The 21387-nt window shown below is 36.9% G+C and overlaps 1 protein-coding gene across 1 annotated transcript; it reads left to right on the forward strand.

The window, feature by feature from the left end:
- The first annotated feature begins 10988 nt into the window (after positions 1–10988).
- LOC102582917 (probable adenylate kinase 6, chloroplastic) lies at positions 10989–20314 on the forward strand. Its single transcript, XM_006340490.2, has 4 exons — positions 10989–11467; positions 13777–13917; positions 18922–19194; positions 19889–20314. The coding sequence occupies exons 1-4, from the start codon at positions 11216–11218 to the stop codon at positions 20033–20035; spliced, it is 813 nt and encodes a 270-aa protein (XP_006340552.1). The 5' UTR covers positions 10989–11215; the 3' UTR covers positions 20036–20314.
- Positions 20315–21387: the final 1073 nt, after the last annotated feature.

Here is a 21387-nt window from a genome sequence, read left to right on the forward strand (position 1 = left end):
CATAGGGAGGACCCTTAGCATTTTGTTGATCAACTTCACAGGATCTTCAGGGTCATGCATTCCTAAGCGACTAAGTCGGTTGAATTAGCAGCATTTCGACTGTTTGTTGTTGCAGTATTATGGTACGAGAGTTAGGACTCTTGGGATAGCTTTACTGAAGCTTTCATAAATCATTATCTGCCTTGAGAGATTCAGGATGCCCGGGTAGATCAATTCCTAAATCTTTGACATGGAAGAATGAGTGTCCTAGAGTATGGTCTGAGATTTGATTCATTGGCTAGGTATGCACCAGATTTTGTTGATACAATGCATGACACAGTGCGAAGATTTATGGGAGGGATTGATTCAGACTATATCGATGCTTGAACTACCGTTGTCTTAAATGATAATATGGATATCTCACAAATTCAGGCCTTTGCACAGAGCACAGAAGAACATTGACATCAAAAATATATGAGGAGAGGGTTGATAGAGAGAAGCAGAAGAGGGATAGTCCTGCTAGTTCATAGGGAGAGTTTCACGGTGGTCGCATACCTCAATATCCTAGTAGGCCACCTAGACCTCTACTACTGCAGCTCCAAGGTAGTAGACTTGATCATCGGGGACAGTTAGGTCCAGGTGAGGGTTCCCGACCAGCAGGTTCTCAGCAGCAGATGCGTTCAAGACAGGCCAGGTCAGACCCACCGCATTGTGCTACATGTGGTAGGATGAATTTTAGGAGATGTAGGCAGGGTTCCACAGGTTGTTATTCTTGTGGGCAAGAGGGTCATGTGTGGAGGAATTTCCTGACCAAAGGTCAGGGTGGTATGGGTCAGTCGATTAGGTCAGTAGTAGGTTCTTCCTCCTCAGCACATTTTGCGGGGCATGTACCTCAAACTTTAGTAGGTAGAGGGGGAGCATCTAGTTCTGGTAGTGGCCAGAACTGTGTGTATTCACTAGTTGACCGACAGGACAAAGAGTCATCACCTGACGTTGTGACATGTACATTGATTGTTTGTTCTCATTGTGTTTGTGCTTTGATAGATCCATGCTCTACCCTATCCTATGTTACTCCATTTATTGCGGGGAAGTTGTGTATAGAAGCAGAGTCATTACATCGACCCTTCATTGTGTCTACCCCAATTGGTAAGTCTATTATTGCCAATAGAGTCTATCGAGGTTGCACAGTTGAAATTATCAACTGTCAAACCTCTATAGACCTGGTTGAGTTAGAGATGATCGATTTCGATGACATTATGGGCATGGACCGGCTAATATCTTGTTATGCAAATGTTGAGTGCTGGACAAAGATTGTAAGATTTTATTTTCCAGGAGAGGCAGTGCGAAAATGGAAAGGTAATACAGCAGCGCCGAAAGGTAGGTTTATTTCCTATCTTAAGGCAAGAAGGATGATTACTAAGGGTTGCATGTATCATTTTGTTCATGTTCGAGATATGGATGTAGAACCACCGGTTCTCCCATCTATTCCAGTGGTTAATGAGTTTCCAGATGATCTTCCTGGTATCCCGGCAGAACGAGAAATTGATATTGCTATCGATATGCTACCAGGTACACAACCCATATCTATCCCTCCTTATAGAATGGCTCCTGCTGAGCTAAAAGAGTTGAAGGATCAACTGAAAGATTTGCTAGAAAAAGGCTTTATCAGCCCTGGTGCTTCACCATGTGGTGCACCAGTATGATTTGTGAGGAAAAAGGATGGCTCACTGAGCATGTGTATCGATTATCGATAGTTGAACAAGGCTACTATAAAGAATACGAATCCACTTCCGAGGATCGATGACTTGTTTGATCAACTACAAGGTGCTAAGTACTTTTCGAAGATTGATTTGAGATTAGGGTACCATCAGGTACGAGTTCGGGAGAAATATATTCTGAAGACAACTTTTAGAACTAGATATGGGTATTTTGAGTTTTTGGTGATGTCTTTTGGATTGAACAATGCCCCGACAATGTTTATGGACCTGATGAATAGCATATTCAGGCCGTATCTAGACATGTTTGTGATTGTATTTATTGATGATATTTTGGTGTATTCGCATTCAAAAGTCGAGCATACAGATCATTTGCGAGCAGTCATTCAGGTTCTTTGAGAGCAAGAACTTTATGCAAAGTTCTCTAAGTGCGAGTACTGGTTGAGCTCTGTGGATTTCTTAGGCCATATTGTATCAGATGCGGGTATTATGGTTGATACACAGAAGATTGAGGCCGTAAAGACTTGTCCTAGAGCCACAACTCTGACAGAGGTTCGTAGTTTCTTAGGGTTAGCTGGTACTACAAAAGGTTTGTAGAAGGGGTTTTTTCACTTTCAACACCACTAACAAAGCTGACTCAGAAAGCAGTTAAGTTTCAGTGGACTAAAGCTTGTGAGCATAGTTTCCAAGAGTTGAAGGATTGGTTGACATCAGCACCAGTCCTAGATGTTTCTCCCCAGTATACACGCAAGTGTACGTGGTCACGCAAGTAATATAGATTCTTTAAGAAACGAGTTAATCGTTCCCAAGGGACTTATGATCAACTTATATTCACTTAATTCTACAACTAAAAGTAAAAAGTAACCTTTTCAAGAGTTGATGATTTATTATTTATCTACTAATAATTATGCACTAACTAAAAGTAATTAATTACGAACGACTTTGATATAATGTTTCAAGCAAGTTAAAGACAATTCCAGGGCTGCAGCATAAACTGAATATCATGTGCCATATTATTGGCTTAGAATTAATTTCAGTTGTCAAGTTACTGGTTTATAGGGTTGATGATATGATCCAGGTTATACACCTCTCGTTGCCTACCCCAGTTAGCTATCTAACTACATCGTTGAGTGGTGATAAATAGACTAATTGGCGAGCATTTATATTTCATCTTATTTTGTAACCAAGCAAGGTGTTCGTCTAGGCATCACTCCTGAACACTAATCACCTCAATTTAATGGGTGGACTGAGCTCTTTATATTCTCTTGTCTATCTAACCTCTCATCTCCCGATTTTAAGGTTAAACAATAGATTTATCTTATGGTTCGCAAGCATAAAATACTAAAACAAGAATATAGAAGTAACTTGTATTGACAACCGAAAATTAATCCAACAACCAAAAATAGTCAACAATCAATTCGTAGCTACAGCCCCAGAACTAGGGCGTTTAGCTACTCATACTATTAGAAAACAAGAAAATACAATAGTTCATGCAATGTTCGGAAATTAGAAGAGTTAAAGGATTAAAACCTATTACAAACTTGAATTCTTGCTCTTGCACACTAAATCAAAAGTTGAACCCCTACTAATGAACCCTAGGGGTCTATTTATAATAATTACAAAAACTAAGACGCAATCCTAAACCAACAAGGAGTCCTATTTAGTTGTATTTTCGCTGGAAAAGTTAGCATCATGGTGGGGCGCCACGCCTAGCATCGCGCCTGAAGCTTGCCTCTGAAGTTTCCTCCTTGGCACGCCGCACCTCTCAGCACACATGAGGAGAGACTTTGAAGTGTGGCCATTGGCGCGTCGCGCCTCAGTACGCCACCCAGTGCACCAACCACTGGTGGTTTTTGCCTTGGCCATTTTCTTGCACATCTTTGCTCTGTCTTTCTTCGTTCCAACTCCACTTCCTTTGAGAGTTCCTGAAACAACTAATCATGTGTGTAAGTGCATAATCATCACAAGTATAACAAAAATCAAGCTAATAGACTCGAGATTATTCCTCAATTCAAGCACTTTATGGGCAATCATTGACAACTTAGGCATATAAATATGCCTAAGATCACTAGCCTTGCCAGAAGGTTCTGAGGGCTATGTAGTATACTGAGACGCTTCTAGTATTGGGTTAGGATGTGTTCTAATGCAACATGGTAAGGTGATCACATATGCTTCAAGGCAATTGAGGAAGCATGATAAGAACTACCCAACTCACGATTTAGAGTTAGTTGCAATTGTACATTCACTGAAGACCTAGAGACACTATCTATATATAGGCATTTTCATAAATCATAAGAGCCTTCAGTATATCTTTAGACAAAAAGAATTGAATCTGCAACAACGTCGATGGCTTGAGTTACTGAAAGACTACAACGTAGATATTTTATATCATCCAGGAAAGGCAAATGTGGTAGTTGATGCCCTCAGTCATAGATCAATGGGAATTTTATCATATTTAGGTATTGAGAGGTGTGAATTAGCTCGAGAACTTCATCAAGTAGCCAGTTTGGGATTCAGATTAGAGGAGGCAAGTGATAGTGGAGTCAGAGTTCAGAACACAATTGTATCATCTTTAATCGTAGAAGTGAAGGCACAACAGTATGAGGATCCCTACTTAGAGCAGCTCAGAGCTAAAGTTCATGATAATGATTCATTAGCCTTTGATATAGTAGGAGATGGAGTCCTCAGATATAGAGGTCGATTGTGTGTTCCAAATATGTTAGGGCTTCAACAACATATTATGGCAGAGGTACATTATTCCCGATATTCTATTACACCAGGATCGACAAAGATGTACCATGATATTAAAGAGATCTGTAGGTCGCACGAGATGAAAAAGGATGTTGCTGAGTTTCTGGCACACTGTCCTAACTGCCAACAGGTGAAGGTTGAGCACCAGAATCATGTTGGGCTGGTCCAAGAGATAGTCATTCCTTTATGAAAGTGAGAGGTAATTAATATAGATTTTATTACTAGGTTACCTCAATCGCGGCGTAAGTTTGACTCTATTTGGGTAATCGTTGATAGGTCAAAAAAATCATCCCACTTCTTACTGGTCAAGACTACTTTCACAGTCGAAGACTATGCAGGGATTTACATCCGGGAGATTGTTAGGTTGCACGGCGTCCCAACATCTATTATCTCATATAGAGGAGCACAATTTACCGCTAACTTCTGGAAGTCTCTCTAAAAAGGACTAGGGACACAAGTTAATTTCAGTACAACCTTTCACCCTTAGACAGATAGCCAAGCTGAATGCACCATTTTAAACTGGAGGACATGCTACAAGCATGCATCCTGAACTTCAATGGAAGTTGGGATGACCACTTACCTCTTATTGAGTTTGCATACAACAATAGTTATCATTCTAACATCAAAATGGCACCTTTTGAGGCTTTGTACGATTGGAAATGCAGATCCCCTATTGGCTGGTTTGAGGTAGGTGAGTCAGAGTTGGTTGGACCCGACCTGGTACGATAGAAAATGGAGCGGATTAAGCTCATTCGAGAACTTTATTGACTGCTCAAAGTCGCCAAAAGTCATACTCAGATGTGCGGCAAAGAGATTTAGAGTTGTGTCGATGACTGGGTATTCTTAAAAGTCTTACCTATGAAGGGTGTTATGAGATTTGGAATGAAGGGAAAGCTTAGTCCAAGATTCATTGGGTCATACCGGATCCTTCGGAGGGTAGGATGAGTGGATTATGAGTTAGAGTTGCCATCGGGGTAAGAATCGGTTCATCCGATCTTCCATATATCGATGCTATAAAAGTGCATAGAAGACCCTTCTCGGGTTGTCCCTGTAGAGGATGTTCAGATCATAAAGGAGTTAACCTATGAGGAAACTCCAGTTGCAATATTAGATCGACAGGTGCGAAGGTTGAGGACCAAAGATGTGGCTTCTGTAAAGGTATTGTAGAGAAACAAGAATAAGGAAGAGGTTACGTGGGAAGCTGATGATGGCATGAGATCCAGATATCCTCAATTGTTTTAGATCCCACAATGGTAACAATATCAGTTTTGATTAGCGTAGTGAGGTAGGATACCCTTTTAGTCTTTTTATTATTGCTTATTATTGCTCGTACTATTATTGCAGAGCTATGTTGCTTAGTTATTTGTATCATCCTGTGAAGTGCTTAGGTTGGGATCTTTTGCATTTTTGGTTGTTGGATATTCATGACTATAGAGTGCACTTTGCCAAAAATTTTGCAACTACCAAGGACTTAACCGCGTGGCTTAGATTCTTCATTCGAGGACGAATGATTCTAAAGGGGGAAATATGTAACACCCCGACTCTTCGAAACTCTAACTTAACTCGTATCTTTGTGTAAAGACGAAGAGTGATTAATATATAAGTAAGGATGTGGGTCATTTTTTATTTTCTTGAGGGTCACATCTTAATTTTTGAAGTTAAGCGAATTTAGTAATAAAAGTTGGCAAAAGTTATGGCAAGTTCCCTTTTAAATATTTCTCTGAAAATTTAGTGCAAATGTCTCGGAGGTTTTCTCCCAATATAAGAAGAGTTAGAGGGCCCACAATATATAAAATCAAAGGTCTACAAGTCTAGTTTCTAAAGCATCAAACCGTTGATTCATACGATATCAGAATAGAGAGATATTCACGTTTTCGTACCGACTGCGCAACATAGGCGGCTAATGGGTCCCCTAGGTCGATGGAACCTTATAAGATAGCATCTTCTTCATTTTTCTTCATTCCAGCTCGTAAGAAATCCATAAAAACCAGAGAATTGCTCCTCCAATCATCCTTGCGTGTTCATGATCTCTTCTTGGTTCTTTATAAAAAAATTCCCTACGTCACAAGCTCGTCGTTTAGGTATAGTTTTCATAGTGAATTGTGTGGTGTAGCTCCGTGGAGGCTATGTCAGCAGGGGTTTTTTAGTGGTTTAAGTTTCTTCAGGTGTTCTGGGCGTGTAAATAATGATAGGAACCATTTTTTTTTATCAATTTATGGATACCTTAGGTCTCGGATAGTAAGTTACGATAGGAATCCTTATCGAATATCGAATTGTCGTAGTAATTCTTGTCCTTAATTAGTGATTGAGTTTAGCTTTTTTTTTCGAATTGTCGTAGTAATTCTTGTCATTAATTAGTGATTGAGTTTAACGTTGTTTTTAGTGTTGTAGTGGTGCAGACAGGGGTAATATTCAACATAAACTATAAAGAAAAAGGTATGTTAAGGCTATTCCCTTTGTTCGACATGTTTCCTTAAAGCTTGGGAGTGATATAATAGGGTTGTTAACGTTGGTGATCTCGTAGACACAATTGTGAGTGGTTGGCTGATTGAGTGGTAATAAACTCTCATTTTAGGGACTCATAATCCTTTGAGAACAACCCTACGTTATAAACAACTAGGACACTATTCATATAAATTGTTTATAGCTAAATTGCTCGTCTTTAACCTATTGAATTGTTTGTTATCTCCCTTGGGGCTATTATAGTTAGTCGCTGAGCTATGAACTACCTACAGGGGCTATGATGTTGGCTAAGCAAACTATGTTATTGCCTAAGAGGGCTATGTGTTTCCTACGGGGCTATATTGATGCCAAAGAGTGTTATGTGTTGCCTACGGGGCTATGTGGATGCAAAAGAGGGCAATGTGCAGCCTACAAAGCTATATTGTTGCCTAAGAGGGCTATGCGCTGCCTACGGGGCTATATTGTTACCTAAAAGGGCTATGCGACTTCTTACAAAGTCAAGGGGCTACCGATAGGGGTATGTAGATTGATTTGGTACCTTCTAGGCTTATGGGGGCCTAGGTAGGTGGCATGTTGTTTGTACCCGCCGAGCTTATTGGGGGTTGGTTAGGTTGATGTTTGATTATTTTTGTATGTTTAGATTCACTAGTGGGTTAGCATGCTTATCTAAATTTTGATTTCCTTACCTGTTTGCTTTTGGTGTATTATGATACTTGTTTATTTAGTCTATCGCCTTTCATACTCGGTACATTATTTCGTACTGACGCCCCATTGACTAGGGGCGCTGTATTCATGTGTGCAAGTCCTGACAGACGACTCGATAGACCTCCCCAGCAGCACAGTTGAGTTTCGGTAGGTTGGCTAGCCCCTTTCCTCCGGAGCTGCCAGAGTTTAAAGGTTTATTGGATTTTGTTATATATAGCTTTGGGTAGGTCGGGGCTCTGTCTCAACAAAGCTTTACTACTCTTAAAGGCTTGTAGACTAGTGTGTCGGGTTGTATAGACACGTTATTATCCACGTTGGCCTTGTTTGTTTGTTGGCCGAAGTTTGGTGATGGTTTGGTTTATTGTACATAGTATTTCTTTGTTTCTGTATAGAGATAATGGCGGCTTTGACAGCCCATATAGCGTTTACATTTTCCTAGATATCATGGTGGCCTCGAGGGCCCAAACAGGATTTATGTGCTAGCTTTTTTTTTTTTCTTTGAATTGTGGGGGTAGTTATATTCTTTATAAGGTTGTTGACAGGGGCCTTGCGGCCAAGGGGGTATTTTTTTTAGCTGAGATATACTTGTTTATTTTCTTAAATATGTGTGGATTCTCCTTGCCATTATAAATGGCTAAGTAGGGTCGTCTTAGGCCCAAGTTTTGGCATTATGTGCCAGCTGCGCCCCTTGAGTTGGGGCATGACAATAGCTTCACAATTCAAAAATACATAACGAAGATAATGAGGGAGAGATTTGAGTTCTAACCTTGGTTCTTTCTCAACTAAAGACTTGGCGGGTGGACTCTATATTTTATTAGATTTTTGGGATAAGTCCCCAACCCGGTAAGAGAAACTACAACTTCATCATAGTCTTGAATCTTCTCACCATCATAACTGAGCAAAACAACTGCCAATGATTCACTTATAAATATCACTTCTGCAGTGCTAGATACAACCTCATCAATGTTATAAATTATCAAAATAACTTGAAACTCACTTGATTGTTTCATTGACTTGCACACGTTGAATGTAACTTTTTCATTGTTCACTCAAAACTTCAATTCACCACTCTCTAAATCAACCAATACCTTTTCGATAATCAATAATGGTCTACCTATATAGTTGAGACTTCAAAAATTCATTTCACAATAAAGGATAATAAAGTCTACAAGGAATATTAATTTATAAACTTTGATCAAGATATCATATATGTGATATAACATTTTGATAGGCTTTTTAATTGACTTATCCCCATGAGAAACTCTTTTTGAATAGGACAAAGGCATGAGATTAATGTTTTCCCCAACATCCCACAAAGCCTTTTCAAATTGATACATTTAGTTACATGAAATTATGAATGCACCAGAATCTTTCGTTTTAACCACCATATTGCTTGACATAATCGCACTACAATGACGCAATATTTCAACCCTTTCAAAATTCATGCTCAGTTCCTTAATCACCAACTTTATCATAAATTTTACATAGCCAAAAATCTTAAGTAAGACATCTACAAATGGGATGTTCATCAAACAAATTTTGAATATAGAGAAGAATTTATTAAACTTGACATCTTCATTTTTCTTTTTAAATTTTTGAAGGAAAGGTGAGAGAATTTTCATTGTAGGTCAGAACAGATGAAATTGCATCATTCTTTTCACTTTCACCCACTTCAACATTCAATAGGACCTCACTCTCTGTTTCATCATCGACCAACATCGGTCCATCAATTTTCACCCTATCAAAATTAGACTCCTAAACTTTGGATTTTTGTTTGCCCTCCACCCCAAGAGTCTCATCCTCCTTCCTTACCTCTCTCCCAATCGTTTTACCACTCCTTGTAACAATAGACATATAATGAGCATTATTATCTTTTGAATCCGTCACGATATCACTTAGGATACCTTCTTTTTGTCTTGAATTTTAATGAGCCAAAATTTGTTTTATTTGTGCCTCTAGTTATTTAATGGGAACACAATGAAAAGTGATCATTTGGTTCAAAGAACAGAAGTCACTCATTCATTTCTAAGCACTTTATTCGAACCTTCAACTTTATGTAAAATTCGAGAAAGCACATCTTCCGTCCAATAACTCTCAAGGTCGGCATTGAATTCCTTAGGCTTGGACCTATCACGGGGAGGCACATATCGATTCCTCTCTTTGCCATTCACTTCTTGTTTTGCTTATAATTTTTTTTCAACACACTAACATCTTATATAAGCCACCTATATTTAGATGATAATGAAATCATTTAGTTATAGATATTTACTACTCTGTATTAACTTCAAGATGTTTTACATAATGACAAGTCCCTTCTTTGTCGCAGGTCAAGACAAGAGTAGACCCTTAGCTAATAGGTGTCTTCGTCGGAAAATGACATTATATATAAAAGTCAAATTTTAATTTATATATATAAATTAAAAGTATAGTCTAGTAATTAAAGGTTATAAAAATTGTTGAGTTTTTGGCTAAAATCATCCCTGAAGTATGACATAAACTTAAAGTACATCCTTGCGTTATATAAGTGAACAAAAAACATCCTTGAACTATCCAAAAAATTGCAAGATTCACTCTTCTGTCTATTTTTTTAAGAAACTCACGCCACCAACAAAAATGTGTCAAGTCAAATAAATATATGTACACATGGTTAAGCTAGTCAAGTTAAGTGATTTTTTTAATTTTTAAAAATTGTGGGTTTTAATCACATTCAAACAAAATATATTCAAATTCTAAATATTCTTTGTAAAAATATGGCCAAATACTACTCCAACTTTAAAATTTTCGAATAAAATAATTATTTTTTTATTTTCATAACTAAATGCCTACGTAATTTCACTAAATTTCCATCATTTCTGTACATTGTATAAAATGCAAATTGCATTGTATATATAGTACATACGCCCTAAATATTTTATTAAAGAAAATCTCTAAATAGTTGGACATAATATTTTTAAAATGATTTTTTTTTACATAATTTTTGTAACCATCGAAACCTACTGTAGAAATATTTCAAAACTTATGTATTGTTGCAAGTCAATTTACTTGATGATGCAAAAAATATATAAATTAACAACACACAAAATTTAAATTCCGAGAATGAAAGATTCATTTCTTATCCATATCCTTATTTATTTTAGGTAACTTTGATCTTCTCGTCGTGGCCAAGACATGATCAATTTTTTTTTTATATTGGTTCAATCAATTTCTTAACAAAAATAGATTGAAAGATGATTCTTGTTATTTTTTGAATAGTATAAAGATGTTTTGTGCTCATTTTAGATAATATAAGGATGTACATGAGATTTGGAAAGGGATAATTTTAGCCAATAATTCAAAATTTGTTTTGACATTGTGCTCCATAACTATATAGGCCCTAAAACACGAGTGTATGTATTATTGTTGGAAGACATAGATCCCTAGTCCTCTCGGTGCTGCGTTGAAACCCATTATGCTTGCTGACATCTTTCATGGTCGGCATTGTCAAACCCCCATTTCCCCTTTTCCCCACCCACCTGTTTCATTTTCCTCTTTTCCTTTCCTCAAACACTCTCACTTCAATTCAATCATTAACCTCACAAAGGATAAAGATCCATTGATTAACTATGGTGGTTTGGACCCGTGCAGTGGTAAGAACATGGCGATGTAGACCCACCAATTTTAGCAGGGCTTTTTCTGAAAAATTACCTACACCGGAAGCTAAGGGAAGAAATGTTCAGTGGGTATTCCTGGGGTGCCCTGGTGTCGGAAAAGGGACCTATGCAGCTCGACTTTCTAAGCTTCTTGGCGTACCCCACATAGCTACTGGTGATCTCGTCCGTCAACAACTATCCTCTCATGGACCTCTTGCCTTAAAGGTCTGTTCTTCTTTTTCTTTCTGAATAATTTCGGGTTTCTATTAAATTATATCTATCTGTGAAATTCATGTGATCTTTTGCCTAGTTCCCTCGGATTTCCATATGTTTGGTAAAATCTTGAAAATGTGTACTCCAGGTAATTCTGGGGGTCTATTAAAATCTCCGTATCTTTGAAATTTATGTGATGGAACGGTAAAGTTCCCATCTTTTAATATAAGGACCATGATGCACTTAAAGGATTCCAAATGATTGACCAAATAAGGGCTAAGTTGGAGATTTGCTGGTTACCCTTGTCCTTTGATTCGTTAGACTGGAAACTTTCTTAAATACAGTTTAATACAAATGCTCTCTCTGTCTTGCCAAATGATGTTCATGGAAGATTTGGCTGAAGTTTTTATTTTTTTTCCTCTTTTAGGATAGTTTGGTAGAAATATTTAATTCTTTTCTCCCTCCTCCCCTGCTACCCTCTAAGTTGCTCGGACTCTTCACTTTTGGTGCCGCACCCGTGTCGACACGACATGGGTGTGGGTGTGGGATCCGTGTCCGATTTGGCCAACCAATTTTGGGTACTTTGACCAAAATCGATAGTTTTAATTAATTTTGTAATCAATACCAAAGCTAAGGTGAAATTGAAGAAAATGCAAATACCTTTTATGTAGAAATTTCTATGTCACTCTTTTTCCTTTAATCTCCTTCGAGGATTCTCCTCAAGTTCTCCACATAATATCTCATAATTTAGGTTTTATAACTCTATTTCTAGATATTTTAATTATTTTTAGGTGAACCCCGGCACCCGTATCCATACATGGATCCATATCCCCGAATTTTAAAAATTAGATCTTTCATGACCTGACCACTAGATCCGCACCCGTATCGGACACCCGCACCCGAGTCCGAGCAACTTAGGCCGCCCCAATGTTTTTGTATGTGACTTACTCTAGAAAGTTGGATATAATTTCAAGCTCACTCAAATTGTAAGTTAAAAGTTGCTTTATGTAATAATATTGTACCCATGAGCCAATGAAAATGTTGCAACAACTCTTATGGCATCTTATAAAGTTATGCAATAACTAAATAATAGGGAAAGTATTTGTAAGTATGCTTGTATTTGTGGTGTGAGAGATACATTTGTCAATGTTGTGAGAAATAAATATGGTATTCTCACTTTTAGATGTATGTATTAGGTCTTTTACCATATAAAGAGATTTTCTTTCTTAAAAGTCAATGTAAGCTTATTTCAATGATGTTAAGATTGATTTTCCTGACTTTGGACAAGGCAACCATTTTAGGAGTATGTTTAAAAAAGGATTATCATTTGGAAAGTTCTTAACGTTCACATAGTTAATACTTTTGTATCTTATTTGGACAATAAATGAAAACCAGAAAAATCTTTTTGTCTGGATATCTTGTTGCTTTCACATGTTCTCCTGAAAAAAGTTACCAGTACTACAATAACAATTATGATGATTCAACCCTAAACTAGTAGGATGCGAGGCGTGACTTGGTTCCCTTTTTTTCCCTTCATATATAGGAGACATAACTTGGTTCTATTCTTTCTTTTGGGTCCATTATTTCATTGCTCAGTAAATTTTATTTTAAAGTACCTAGTAGTTTTCCAAGAATAGAGATTCTCTAAATTTCAATTATCACACTTGTTCCTACACCAAATATAAATTTTAACCAAACTAAAAATGTGTATTGGCAGACACTGGACCAAAGGTAGACACTGGACCAAAGGTAAGTACCAATAACCAGTTAATCTTAATTCCAACTAGTTGGTATTGCCTATATGGATCTTTGCTTCCATTGTATATGCTCTTTAACAAAACCACATATTTGAAGAGATTGAAGGTATTTTGAGACAACTTTGTTCCATGTGGGATAGCTCGACTTTCTGTAATGCCTTCAATCATCATAGTGTTACACTAACAATCAGTGCAATTTGAAGTACATAGGACATGATTTGACCATCATGCGTTCTTCTCTCGTTATCTCCTCTATATGTGCTACTTGCATCTTTGTCAGATATGATTATTTCTAATATCATTTATCCATCCATCTTAATTTCTATTAAATATTTATGTGTTCATATTTCTGCTTTAGTGCCTTCTGAATTGTATTGTAATAAAATAATTGTTTCTTTGATAAGTTGAAGAAAAGTCTAAATCTTAAGCTTAGATGTGAAAATATGAATTTGTATTTATCAACTTTGTTGATTATGCTCTTCATTTACTCCACTGTGCCTTTTTTCCCCCTAAAGTCGTGCTACTAATTTCTTTTCTGAACTTATTTTGTGCCTTCTGTTGCAGCTTGTAGATATTGTTAGTCAAGGGCAATTAATTTCAGACGAAATTGTAATAGATTTGCTATCTAAGCGTCTTGAAGCTGGAGAAGCGAAGGGTGAAATAGGATTTATTCTTGATGGATTTCCTCGAACTATACGGCAGGCGGTAAGCAGTTGTTTGTATAATGGATTTCCTGTGTCTAGATTGATTATTGCGCTTCTGAATAAATACTTCCCCAGTTTTTTCTAGGTAATAGCTTACTAATCTAACGGAAATCCGTACATATAAATATGCATACACACACACATCTGTATAAATGTGCTATTATCATGTTTCTTACATGTGTGTATTATTTAATTTGACGGTTGCACCTGTTGACTGGGACTTAATCTTGTGCATCTATGTACTTTAATAGGCCAATATTTTCTTTCACAGTCTGGCATCTGGCACACAGAGGCTTGCTATGGATATAACTTAGCAAGATAATTTATTAACGTTCTAATATCAGTACTTGAGGACTGTTTCACAACTAGCGAGGATGCATTACTATAACAGGTTAATGGTTATGGGCTTATGGCTGGACCTGCAATTGGAATGCCGCTTGCTCAAGAAAAGTTGAATATGCTGTTGAACGAAATGAATGAGTAAAGTACAAAAAATTGAAATCAACAGCAAAGCCCGATATGATTCTCTCAATAGACTGTGCGGTCTGAGAATTAAGCTCTTAGTTGAGGTGATTAGATCCTAACTAGAGTAGGTAATACTTCATCTTACATGAGATACATTTTATTTGTATGTTACGTCAAAGTTTCTGCAAAGAGCAAAACTCTGAACTGCATAATACGTTCATCAGATATATTAGCCAATTCTTATGTTCATATGTAGATAAGGGAAAATGTCTGAGCTAATAAGAGAAAATATCTGGCCTAAGTGTGTCATATTAGTTGTTTCTTGATTTCTTCTAGTGACACCTGTTAATTGGGAGAGACCTTGTGAAACATTGACCAAGGTTAACTAGTCTTCAACTTTTTACAATTAGTTTCAAAATTTGTGGCATGTTTGAACAGCCATGTACATCATCTTATATGTTCTCTTCAATTGCTACTAGAAACATTTTGATATTGCTTTTTTTTTTTTTTTTGTATGTCAATGCAAGTAATGGCCTTGAAAGTTCTAAATTATGTCCTCGCTAGGTTTTTCATAACTGGGTAGTCTTCACTTTTTCTTTTTTTTTTATAACTGAGAAATCCATCCGTAACCCGTCCTTTGGACCAATCACAGCCTTCTAAACTCGGTGGATAATGAACTGGGTAGTCGTTACTGACATTAGACTTTCCTCAGATGTACCTTGTTAAAAGGCTTTACTTAGCTCTCAGATATCTTCCACAATTGCCTCTACTTAATTGAGCATCATGTACATGCTTTGATTGTTTGACTGGCATAAAGTGTTGTGTCGCTACTCCTCTATGAGTATAAGCTGGAAATTTTGCTAACAGTTATAAAATAGTAGTTTATATCCTGTCCTAGAGAACTGTCTCCTGGTAATAAGGATGGAATTTACAATGTTAAGGATACATTCTAATTCTCTTCGACAGTTAGCAATTTCAAAAAGATAAAATTATAGTCTTTGAGGCATGGGTTTATTATCTGCTTCTCTACCTTTATATGACTAGTATGAGAGCACAGGCAAAGTACAATCTAAGAACTAAATGCCCTTGCTTTGGTAGTTATGGACAACAGGACAAGGAGAAATATTTGGATATCACCTTGTTATCAATGTTAACTAGTCTGGGAGCTTTTTTCTTGGGTTTTAGCTTTAATGGCCATACAATTGTGGATACTTCAGTTTCGAAAGGCTCATGTGATGTATTTCAACGTATTGTGTTAGTGATTTTAACAGTCACAACTTTAGGGTTTTCTTGGACTGTTGGGTCTGTTATATGTTCCTCTGTTTTAATTAGAAGCTTAACTTCTTTATTTGGTAGACTCTTTCTATTGGTTCTTAATCAATATTTTGTTTGTGGATTGCTTTATGTGATATTATGTTTTCTGTATTATTTGTTGCTGCACCAATCGTTCGTGGGATTAGACCAATTTCTAAATTTGTGGAAGCTGCCAATAATGGCAGGGGATCAATTTATCAAAAGTTAGAAAAATGAACTATTAGAGGATGTAGTCAACTTCCTGCCTAATGTAGGATTGCAAATCTTGTAGCCTATATCAAAAAATGTAGCTCCCCTTCAAAAACATACAACATGTGCATCTATCAGTTGCTCCTATAAGTAGTCTAAAACATCAAAAATGTCTTCTGTTTGAGCTATTAGTTTCTGTTTACACCAAAAATAAAAAAGCGAGACAGATCATCTTAAAGCCCTGTAAGTTGCTCTGCTTGTCTTCAAAACATCTCCTGTTCCTTTCCTCCCAGACTAACCACCAAATGCAAGCAGAGACAATTTTCCATCTCTCTTCTTTCTTTGCTGCATTCCTCACCTTGTTCCAGCAGTTAATGTTCCTTGGCTTCACCCATTCAATCTTCCTCAGACTTATGAACACTCTCCACAACTGATCTGTCCACATACAATGTAAAACGAAATTGTTGATTGTCCCAAGGCCTATTCTCTACACAGGAAACACCTAGAACAGAGGTGAAATCCCCTCGTGTTCAGGTTCTCACGGGTCAATGCTGCTTCTTTAGCTTAAATCCATGTAAAACAGTTCACTTAATATGGAATCTTTGATTTCCAAATCATCTTCCTTGGTGAATCCTCCTCCTGAGTCTCTGTTCAATTTAGATCCTTATATGCTGAATTAACTGAGAAAATACCTGTGCTGTCCTTCTGCCACTCCAGTCTATCCCCTTCCTCTACTAGATCAGGGTAAAGTTGTTGCAGGGGGTGTTCCCAATCCATTTATCATTCCAAAATGGGACCTTCAGTCCATTTCCAACGTTGAACCTGATTCTGGATTGTATTAATGGCCGCAGGTTCCTAATTGCTCTCCACTCAGTGCATTCATATGGTATTGTTATCATGTTGTCATCCAGTTATCATCCACTCCATACTTAGATACGATAACCTTCCACAGCATGGTTTCACAAGATGTAAACTTCCATTGCCACTTCATCCTAAATTTTGATTCTGCTTCTTTGAGTTTCTGATTCCTGTTCTTCCTACTTCCTTGCACATGTTAACTCTACCCATTTCACCAGCTGGAACTTTTTCTTGTCTTCACTACTTCACAAGAAATTTCTTCTCATTGCATCCAGTCTCTTGATCACACTAGCAGGGATGGGAAAAATGGACATCACGTAGGAGGGAATCACATCCAGTACTCTGTTATGAGAGTCAACCTACCTTCCCTGGAAAAATATTGACTCTTCCAATTTGTTAGCTTCCTTTTACATTTTTCCACCACTCCATTCCATATCCCGTTTGATTTTATTTTGGCACCAAAGGCATGCCAAGGTATATGGTTGGAAGTTCCTCTATTCTACACCTAATATCTCTGCCAGATACCTAATTGTGCTACAATGGGATAGATGAAACTCTTTCCCCAGTTAATGTAGAGTCTAGACACTGCTTCAAAAGTGATGAGTATCATTGTCAGCATCAGAATTTGTTCCTCCTCTGCTTCATGAGAAACTCAAGTGTCATCTGCATATTGCAGATGTGTTATCTCTTGACTGTCTTCCTCACCTGCCTGGAATCCCCTTATCCATCCCCTCAGTTTTGCTGTGTTTAGCATGTTTTTCATTCTTTCTATTGCTAAAATAAACAGGAAAGGAGAGAGGCGATCCCCCTGCCTTAGTCCCTTCTGAGAAGGAAAAGAAACCATTTGGAGTCCTGTTGATTAAAACTGAGAATATCACTGTGCTGTTGCAATGTTTAGTCCACACAATCCATCTTGTGCCAAACCCCATTCTTTGAAGCATATGGATGAGGGACTTCCAATTCAAGTGATCATATGTTTTCTGGATATGTAGTTTGAATAAGAAACCTTGATTTAGGCTTCTTTGTCTGTTTTCCCCACACTCAGTGACAATTAAGATTGCATCCATGATCTTCCTCCCAATGTTAAGGATTTTATATTTTTGTTTAACCCTACTCCTTTTCTTCAAAAAGTTAATATGAAAGGAAGTAAGGAACATGTGTATCCTCTTTCCCCCAAGGGTAGGGAGAAACTGTTGGTAACATTAAAGCTGATATCCCTTAGTTGTGTATCCTAAGGAGAAGATCATCATGCTCTCCTGATGATTGTTTTTTGGTTGATGCACAAAGTTTGAATCGATTATCTGAAGGGCAAAAGCTGAACATCGATGAAGATTAATGTAATAATTTACTGAAACTTCAGGAGGCTGTAAAGGAGAGGTACGGCCAGTTATCTTTTGGCAATGCTTTATGCAAAGTCAGGACATTGATGTCTTCAGTCTTCACTAGTGAAATAAGGTTTCCTGTACTAGGGTCTAGGGCTGCTTGCTGGAGTGTCTCCACCAGTTTAGAGGATCATCTTTGTTTCCCTTGTTCTTGGGACCAAAAGTTTCCAACACAAGCATTCCCCTGTCTTTCTTTCCCAGCTATGTCTCTTCTATTGCTTGCTTTCTCCCTCCGGCGTAGTAAAAGTCTGTTTCATGTGGTGTCATGGACCTGTATGACTTCTCAACCTCTTCTACTTTTTGATACTACGATGTGGACCCTTGCTCCCCGAATTTCTGTTATTTTTGGCCGAGGCTGGTCAGGTCATCTCTTTTGTTGCCATCAGAATAACTGATATGATTGCCAAGTTCTGGTAACAAATTAGAATCCAAGAGCAAACACTGAAACTTATGGTCTAGTGTTTGAAGGCTAAATTATTAATATATCTTGGGTTCACCTTACTCTCTGTTGTATAACATTTTGTTTTTATGCCAAGCAAAACTTTTACTATAATTGAAACTCTCTGCAGCCCTTGGTTCCTATATTTGGAATTTTATTTCCCCTATAATTGGATCTAGAGATGAAACAGATCTGATATGTGTACAGGTCCAAGCAATGAATTATCAACAGTGTAAGTACTGCTCTCTGATAGTGGCTAAGCTGCTTTGTGCACTGAAATTAATCAATTTTTCTCCTTCTTTAACTAGATAGACGACAGTTTCTCTGATCCTATTATATGTGTTATTTGGTTATTTAGGAAATCTTAGAGGGAGTGACAGACATTGACTTGGTGATTAATCTGAAGCTTCGGGAAGATGCGTTGATCGCCAAGTGCTTAGGAAGAAGGACTTGTAGCGAGTGTGGAGGCAATTATAATGTTGCATGCATTGATATGAAGGGTGATGATGGCGAAACTAGAATGTACATGCCTCCCCTTCTCCCTCCTCCGCATTGTGAAACCAAACTTATTACACGGTCTGATGACACTGAAAATGTTGTGAAGGAACGCCTCCGCATCTACCATGAAACAGTATGATCTACTTCTCTCTTATTTATAATTTCTCGCTTTGTGCAAGTATTCTCTTCATGTCCCATTCCTACATTACAACTTCTTCACACTTCCATAGACAACAAAAATCTGTTCCATTCACAACTCAAGAAATAATAATTCTAAGCAATTATGATGTGTTTTGCAAGCAGATCATCGAACCATTTACTCAAATTCTATGTTTTCTTGTAGTACGTCAAATCGGAAGATAATCACTGTTTTTGACATCTGTATACAGTCAAAAGTGGCATTGAGATACTCTATAACCGTTAGTTTTTTTTTCCTCTTGTCCTTTATTTAGCCGGTCTCGACTAGTTTGGGGTTGAAGTATAGTTGATTGGTTGGATTGCGCTGGAGCTGCTATTACATGTGATCCTTCCAAAGTGGCCTCTTTTGTCAATATGTGCATTTCTTTTGTGCAGTGGTTACTAACCTATTGTTGTATTTCCTGTAACTGTGTTTTTTTCTCCCCAGACCCCAGATCCTCATTTGTTTTAGGACAAGATGGTACAAACTTAATTCTCAGTTAGCTACTGTGGTACATCCACATTCGTAATTTACTTTTCTAAATGCTTGCCCACAAAGATAGGGGTAAAGTCTCCGTACATCCTACCTTCTCCAGAGTTACACTAGGTATGTTATTGTAACATACTAACTGCTTATGTTGTTCCTGCAGAGCAAACCAGTAGAGGACTTTTATCGCAAGCGGGGGAAGCTGTTGGAGTTTGATCTCCCTGGAGGAATTCCAGAGTCTTGGCAAAAGTTACTTCAGGCTTTGAATATCTATGACGACGACGAGGATAAGAAATCTGCAGCAGCATGATAATTGATTACTTGTCTTGTCGGTATGTTTACTATTGTTGTAGGTTCATTCTTTGCATACATGTTGGACATGTGCGAGCATCTATTCGATTTAAAAAGCACGATAATGGGGCTCCCTACCCCTTTCTCTTCTCTCCCTCACTATTGTATTATATAAATAATGCTCAGGCAACTATAACAATTGTATGGAGTATTTCTTGTCCATGTTTGTTCATAGAGGTCAGCAAACCATGTGATTTCATTAAATATTTTGATGATATAGTCGGGGAAATGTTATTTAGTTCTAATTACATAGTTTGGCATGTTCATATGCTTAAATAATCAGTTGGTTAGTAGGAAATTGAGTCTAATTAGGATAGAGTAGTTGCACACTAATTCTAAGGTGAGGTGAGAATTGCGGTAATTACATGGTGTAACTATAAGGCTACTTTTAATTTTTTTTTTTTTCTTTTTATTTATTTTTTGTTTCTATTATTTTAATAACTTTCTTATTTTTATTTTTTTAAATATGTTTTTCATTTTTTATAGATATCTTCCATTTTTTTCCCGCATTTTCCAGCCTTTTACTTCTTGTGATTCCCTGTAATTGCTTGTTTTTTTTTCTCCATTTAGCACAACTGTGTTGATATTCTAGTTTGTTTTTTTTTTAATTCTGGAATTTCATTGTTGAACGAGTGTTATTGACTCATGTTTTCTTTTCTTTTGAATTATATTTGATTAAGTTAAATTGAAACATATTTTATGTTTTGATGGAATTTGATATAAGAGTATTATGTTAATTTTTGATTTTTTTTTTTGAATTTGTTATATTTCCAGTTGCAATTTATTTATTTTGGTAGTATTGACTTGTTATTTCACATTCATGTCATTCATTTTTCAATTAGAATTGATAGATTATTTTTGTCAAACATTTGAATAATTTTATGACATTATGATGACGACAGCAACATACTTAGTGTAATTTCATAAATAGAAAAAAAAAAAGAAGGGAAAATTACACAACAAGGCAAACATGTGATATGCATTTACGATAAACCACTGTGGTTTAAAAAATTACATTTCATAGCTATATGTAGGGTTCTATAGCTAATTTCTCTCTCTCTCTCCCAAAAAACATTCAACATAAATGACAATTGTATTTTGTATTATGTATTAAATGTATTTGTATTCCATATCAATTGTATTTTGTATTATATATCAATTGTGTACTATTCTATATCAATTGTATTATGACAATTTGTATCTTCCCAATTGTGTTCGTTAATACGATTGATACAATTATATTCTATATATGATACAACTCAATTATATTCAGACAATAATATTTGTATTCTATATCAATTGTATTCGTGA

The sequence above is a fragment of the Solanum tuberosum genome, unplaced genomic scaffold (assembly GCF_000226075.1).
Source record: "Solanum tuberosum cultivar DM 1-3 516 R44 unplaced genomic scaffold, SolTub_3.0 scf00019, whole genome shotgun sequence".
In the NCBI taxonomy this organism is placed as follows: domain Eukaryota; kingdom Viridiplantae; phylum Streptophyta; class Magnoliopsida; order Solanales; family Solanaceae; genus Solanum; species Solanum tuberosum.

Excerpts from the sequence above, each read along its gene's own strand:
- LOC102582917 (XM_006340490.2), top strand. The coding sequence starts at position 11,216 with ATGGTGGTTTGGACCCGTGCAGTGGTAAGAACATGGCGATGTAGACCC. Across the intron at positions 11,468-13,776 it reads ATGGACCTCTTGCCTTAAAG|CTTGTAGATATTGTTAGTCA; the intron begins GTCTGTTCTTCT and ends CTTCTGTTGCAG. Across the intron at positions 19,195-19,888 it reads TCCGCATCTACCATGAAACA|AGCAAACCAGTAGAGGACTT; the intron begins GTATGATCTACT and ends TTGTTCCTGCAG.